This window comes from Falco punctatus (genome assembly GCF_963210335.1).
Source record: "Falco punctatus genome assembly, chromosome: 1".
NCBI lineage: Eukaryota > Metazoa > Chordata > Aves > Falconiformes > Falconidae > Falco > Falco punctatus.
In genome coordinates, this window is record NC_137580.1 from 100,926,238 (window position 1) to 100,932,498 (window position 6,261).

Here is a 6,261-nt window from a genome sequence, read left to right on the forward strand (position 1 = left end):
TCCCCAAATCAATGTTTTATTGCCTTGTTCCACTACAATTCACACCAAAATCAGCACTATGCAGCAGGCTGCATGTGTACAGCCGACGAGATGAGCAGCAGTACAGTGGCGGGCAGTGGGCTCCCCTGTCCCTGCGGGAGGGTTATGGCACATCCCTGCTGCAGAGTGCCCTTCACAGCACAGGCATGGCACACGGTGGGTGTCACATGTGGCGGGTCACCCCCAGCAGCCAGGACTTTCACCAAGGCACACAGACATTTCCCCGGTGCTGCCCTGCTCACAGGAGGAGCTGGTTGGGCTCCCAGTCTCTGCCCACCAGTGAGAAGCCAGGGCAGGTGCTGTCACAGGATGATGCACCCAGTCCCCTGCGTGTCCCTGACCCAGGAGATCACCAAGGGCTCTGCGTTTCTGCCCCCGAGAAAGGCACCCAGGAAAAAGAGAGGCCGGAGGTTCCCCGAAAACTTGTCAGTGAAGGTGTAAATGTGGGAGCGGTCGCTCACATTGTAAAAGGAGATTTCTCCTGCCTCGTAGTCCAGGAAGATCCCGATGCGCCGGGGTCTCACACTCAGGGCCAGAGGGGAGACAGGTGAGGTGAGGGCCTCATAGTTGCCCCCATTTTGCAGATGCAGCACCCAGTAGCCGTTGTTTGGGGAGAAGAGGACGTTGCCTTTCCTGCTGGCAGACTCCCTGCATAGCCCCAAGCCCCACTCGGGCTTGTCTCCCACCTGCACCTCCCAGTAGCAGCGGCCTGAGAAGAAGACTTGGCTCCCCAGCACCACCGGAGCAGTACTGAACCTCTTGGGGTTGTCGAAGAGGGACAGAAGCAGTTTCTTGCTCCCGCGCCGCACACTCTTGCGGTCCTCGGACAGGGTGAGCTCAGGATGCGCCGTCTCAGGGTCCAGAGTCACGTCCACTGGAGTGAAAGGAAGGTGGAAGGACAGACAGGGCTTCAGGGGTCTGCAGGCACAGACATCAGCCTGTGACCTGGATGCTGGGCTTCCATGTTTTCCTGCCTCCCACATTTATTTGCTTGTACCTGTGGTTTTGCGCAGCTCCCAGTGCTGCCTGGCAGCAGGAAAATGCAGTACAGAAAATCATGCTAACCATAAACCACATCAAAACAGTAGCCATCTGGCTGCAGAGCAGGAGCAGAATGAGGGGCGGCTCTGCAGCCCCTGGCACCGCTTCAGAAACAACCAACGCTGAAAGCAAGAGATCATGGGCAACATGGAGCCTGAAATTCCCAAGTGACCTCCTAGGCTTCGGGGTTACCTCACAACCCATTGAAAACCAGCAGGAGGAAGGTCTCCCCACCAATGAAACCAGCCTGAACTCAGTACACAAACTGGGGCCAGCTGGACAGTTTGCTGGAAAAAAACTCCCCGTGCCCGAGGGTATGGGGAGGGATGACCTGAGCCCAGATGTGCCAGAAGCTGGCACGAAAGCAGCCCCCTTACCTTTGAACTTCTTCAGCATGTCCCTCATGCTCAGGCAGTGCTCGGGGATGCTGTAGTTTTCCCTCAGGGTCACAGGCACAGCCTTGAGGGATTGGAACTTTACCCCCTCGCACCTGAAAGGAGAGCGATGCCCATGGGCTGTACACAGAGCCCACAGCACGGCCAGGTCCTGCTGGGCAGGGGTTGGCACCTCTCTCTGGGCTGCACTGGTGCATCTCTGCCCTTGAGCACGTTGGCCGTGCAGCGCACCAGGACAACCAATAAGGCCAGCCTGGTGGGACCAGCGCTGCGTGGTGCAGGGGTGGCAGCGCCAGTCCCTGGGAAGGAAGGAGCGAGGCTGCTGGACAGCATGTCCCTCAGGAGGGGACACATCTCGCACATCGTAAGGCCTGGCAAGACCTTGGCTCAGGGGCCCTAGGAGAAGAGGATGGGGTCCATTCTCTAGCATTCGCTGGGCTCAGTCCCTCTTTTGGCAGCCACAGGGAGGACCAAGCCAGACACTGGGCAAGGAGGACAGGGGGTGGCAGGCATGGTGCCGACAGGAACATCGCAGAGCCTGGAGGCAGTCAAGGCGGTAGGAGAAATGAGCATGGGTACCTACCTGCTCAGGATGCTTTTCATGTCCTAGAAGGAGAAGAGAAAAACCCTCCTGGGTGTGTGGCTCCAGAGCCTCGCACCCACCGGCCAGCCTGGCCCCCACCACCTGCCCAGACAGCACAGGCACTGGGGCTGAGTGAGCGGGGCTGGTGGCGCAGCCTGACCTTGAGCAGCCCGTCGGCCGGCTGCCGGGTCTTCTCCTTTATTTCCAGGACCAGCTCTTCCAGCAAGCACTTCTGCTCCACCAGCCTGGCCAGGTTTTCATTGATCAGCAGCAGAATCCGCTTCTCCTCCTCCTCCAGCTTCTGGAGCAGCAGCTTCTCCTCGTCAGCCAGCAGCCGATGCAGCTTCCCAAATTCGCTCACAATCCTCTCCCGCTCTTTCTTCACCGTCTCCTTGGGATAAGAAGATACATGGGGTGAAGAGAGGCAACATCAGCCAGGCAGCTCAGACAGAGCTGGATGCGCCAGCATCCGTGCCCAGCATCAGGCCCTGGGAAACCACCACATTTTTTTAAATAAGCACATTTATTTAAAAAAACAGCCGGAGGCTAACTGCTGTGCTTTCACCTTGCCTGAGTTTCCACTCAACATCCTCAGTTTACCAGCAGTAGGACTTTGCCTGGGGCATTTCTGCTCAGCTGGACCTCAGATGTCTGATGATGTTTTGGTGGAGCACAGGGGACGGGATGCCGCTAGGTTGCAAGGAGATGCCATCAGGTGTCAGGGTAGGTTTCTGTGAGATGTGGTACAACTTGTACCTTCAGCTAGACCCGGGCTAACCCACTACTCGGGCAGCCTGGGGAATGCTGGAAAAACCCACAGCAAGGGGAACAAACCCCGGGCTGGGGGAGGGATGGAAAGGGGGAGGCCAAGGGGACTCCCCTGGTGTCTCACGACAGCCCAGGGTGAGGAGCCGGCAGCAGTCTGCCAGTGCTTTAGGGTTTTTTGCCTCAGCCCTTAAAATTGGCACTTCCCTTGAAACCTGAAGCACCAGGAAAACACACTGCAGGTAGCTGGTACCATGAAACCTCAAAATGCAGAAGATAAACAAAACTGAACTGCATTTATTTTTCTGTTTGAGCACATGATTTCTTGGACCTGAGTCACAAAAGCTTGATAAGCCAGGATGGTCACAGCCACTTCCCACCAGAATTCGCAAGATGTATTTTTTCCTTTTTACTAAAACAGCAGCCAGGAGGGAGCCGGGGGCAGCTGAGCCAATGCCCCGAGCCCTGACTCAGGTGGATGGGGGAGACAGACACGGCTCTCACAGCCTCAGCCCCAGCCCAGATCCCAGGGGAACGGCAGGCACAGGGCCACCCCAGAAACCCACCACCCCAAGCAGGCTGCAGCAGGCAGGCGGGGAGCTGAGCAAATAACTCGGAGAGTCCAGAGAAACCTGTTTTCCCTGCCAAAGCTGATTAATCATCAGCTCAGGGCTGAATAACTCGTCCAGCAGTTTTGTTTCCTTTTCTGCAGGTACTTTTACTTTCCAGCTTCCAGGCCAGCTGTTTTGCTGGCATTGGGTCTTCCCAGGACTGTCTGGAGTCGGGCAGAGGTGCAGTAATTCAGCTTTTCTTTTTCTTAATGAAAACACATCTAGTTCCTATCGCTGTGTAGCAGAGCTCACTCTATGGCTCACACCTGGCTTGTAACTCAAGTGCCTGTTGTAAAACAAAAGGCAAATAAAAACCAGCCAGCATCTATGTATTTAACCAGCGCACAAGCACCCATATTTTTGGGGAAGCTGGCGTGCTGCTCTTCGCAAAGCATTTCTTTGCCAACCTTTGTAATTTTCTGTAGAGCCATGCATGGTTACTGAGCCTGGATTCCAGCACTGGTCCTACGTATGGATGTGGGGACATGCCCAGTCCTGAAGACTAAGCCAAATTCATGGCCCCCAGACAAGATCATTCAGGGTTTTTTTTTTTTAATTGCTGATATCTCTGAAGTTCATTCTTTAAGAATTAAGTCAGGCACCTGCCTTGCACTCCTGGGTTTTCATCCTTTCCACTGACTCACGCTTCCTCACGTCCTCCACTTCCTTTGAAAGATGCTCCAGGGATTTCTGGAGTTTGACCTGAAAAGAGAAGCCACAGGCTCAGCAGCTCGGCCCAGCTGCACCTGCCAAGCACCGAGGTTTGGCCAGGCCCCCCCTGCCTGGGACTGCTGGTGCCAGCCGGGGCGGACGGTGACCCAGTGCCAGGCGGTGCTAGCCCTGGCACCCGAACCCAGCAGCTGCTCTCTTCACTCTGCACGCAGCATTAACCCTCTCCACGCTCCTCGGGTTTTCCCCTATTTTTTTCACTGTTCAGGTTTTGGAGAGCAAAGTGGCTGCCCGCTGCAGCGCCGGGGCGCGGGGCAGCAGGTGCCACACAGCTGGGAGCATCACTGAGTACAGCGGGCACGTCCCCAACTTCTCCCGGGGGGCCATGGAGGGGTAGGTGGCCTCCCTGTGCCCGGACGGACACGGGTGAGCCCAGGTGCCTCTGCAGCCCGGGAGCTGGCGGGTCCGGCCCCATCCCTGCAATGCGGGTGGCTGTGTGAGTGCCACCTTCTCTGCCACCCTCTTCTGCTTTCCCGGCGGTGCTGGCGGGGCTCTTGGGAGAGGGGCAGTGGGGCCTGGGTGGCTGATCCCCCCAGTACCAGCGTGCCCAAGGTGCGTCAGGGCAGGGACCCCCAGCGCCCCAGCCTCCCCTACCTTGTACACCTGCACAGCCTCCTCGATGGGGTAGACGGTGTGCAGGCGATGGTGCAGGGACTCCCGGCACACCACGCAGATGGCCTGCTCATCCTCCTCGCAGAAGAGCTTGAGGCGCTCGTTGTGCTGGGCGCAGAGCGGGGTCCCCGGCTCCGGCTCCTGCCCTGGGCCACCCCGCAGCCCCAGCTGCCGGATGCTCTCCACGATGTTGGCCAGCTGCCTGTTGGGTCGGAAGCCGCTGCGGTGGCAGGAGGCCCGGCACTGCGGGCAGGAGAAGGGCCCGTCGGCCCAGAGACCCTTGTCCTGGCAGTGCTTGGCGATGCAGCCCCGGCAGAAGTTGTGCCCGCAGTCGATGCTGACGGGCTCGCTCATGTACTCCAGGCAGATGGAGCAGATGGCCTCCTCCTGCAGCCGCTCCAGGGCACCCGCCAGCGCCATGGCGGCTTCCCGGCGGCTCGGCCGGCAAAGGCAGGGGCGGCTGCGGGAGCCTCACGGCCGGGCAGCGCCGGCAGCGCCGCACGAGCCCGAGGGCGAAGCCGGCCTCGCCGCAGCGGCCGTGGCGGCCCCGGGCTGCGGGGGAGGAGCGGGGCGGGACGGCTGCGGCCGGCGCGGGGAAGCGAAAGGGAAACGAGCCAGGAGAGGGAGCGGCCGCGGAGCGCCGGGAATAACCTGCGCCCGGGTGACCCCGGCGGGGCCGCAGCGCCCGGGCAGCCCCGGCTGTCGGCTGGGAGCAGCCCCGGCTGCAGGCAGCCTCGGCCCCCCGCCTGCCCCTGCCTGCCCCTGCCTGCCCCGGCTGCCTGCCCCCGCCTGCCCCCCGCCTGCCCCTGCCCGCCCCCCGCCTGCCCCGGCTGCCTGCCCCTGCTGCCTGCCCCTGCCTGCCCCGGCTGCCTGCCCCCCGCCTGCCCCTGCCTGCCCCGGCTGCCTGCCCCCCGCCTGCCCCCCACCTGCCCCCGCCTGCCCCCCACCTGCCCCCCACCTGCCCCTGCCTGCCCCTGCCTGCCCCCCGCCTGCCCCCCACCTGCCCCCCGCCTGCCCCCCGCCTTCCCCCCCGCCTTCCCCCCTGCCTTCCCCCCGCCTGCCCCTGCCTGCCCCGCTGCTCTGCCCCGCTGCCTGCCTGAAGGCACTGGCCGAGCTTGCTGAGCCCTGCACCTTACCACGCTGCTGCTCACACCAAAACATGCCCCGCGACACCCACCCATGGCAGAGAGCCACATGCTTGGGCATCCACCGGGGCAGTGCTCAAGCCCAGCCTGGCAGGCAAGGGGGCAGGAGGCACGAGCAGCTGCCCGGCACCCTGCGGGGAGCAGGCAGGATGAGCAGTGCTCAGCCATGCTGGGGGCTGTGCAGCACAGAGGGGCTGGTGGCAGCCAGGAGCCACCCCACTGCCCCACAGACCCATCCAGTGTCAGCCTGGGCCCTCTGCCAGCTGCCACTGCCCAGCACAGCCTCCCTGAAGCATCCCAGGAGATGGCAAGAGAAGCTGCAGGTTTTGCTCCTTTTATTA

The 6,261-nt window shown here is 61.2% G+C and overlaps 1 protein-coding gene across 2 annotated transcripts; it reads right to left on the reverse strand.

Annotated features, from left to right (window-relative positions):
- LOC308064020 (E3 ubiquitin-protein ligase TRIM39-like) lies at positions 1-5,542 on the reverse strand. Of its 2 annotated transcripts, none has more exons than XM_080387843.1 (6): positions 4,758-5,542; positions 4,041-4,136; positions 2,219-2,446; positions 2,059-2,081; positions 1,458-1,570; positions 1-913 (listed from the first exon to the last, which is right to left on the reverse strand). In XM_080387843.1, exons 1-6 carry the CDS (start codon positions 5,193-5,195, stop codon positions 342-344), a joined length of 1,470 nt encoding a protein of 489 aa, XP_080243969.1. In that variant the 5' UTR covers positions 5,196-5,542; the 3' UTR covers positions 1-341. The 2 variants fall into 2 exon arrangements, with proteins under 2 accessions (XP_080243969.1, XP_080243968.1); XM_080387842.1 differs by having other exon boundaries at positions 2,219-2,449; positions 4,758-5,541.
- Positions 5,543-6,261: the final 719 nt, after the last annotated feature.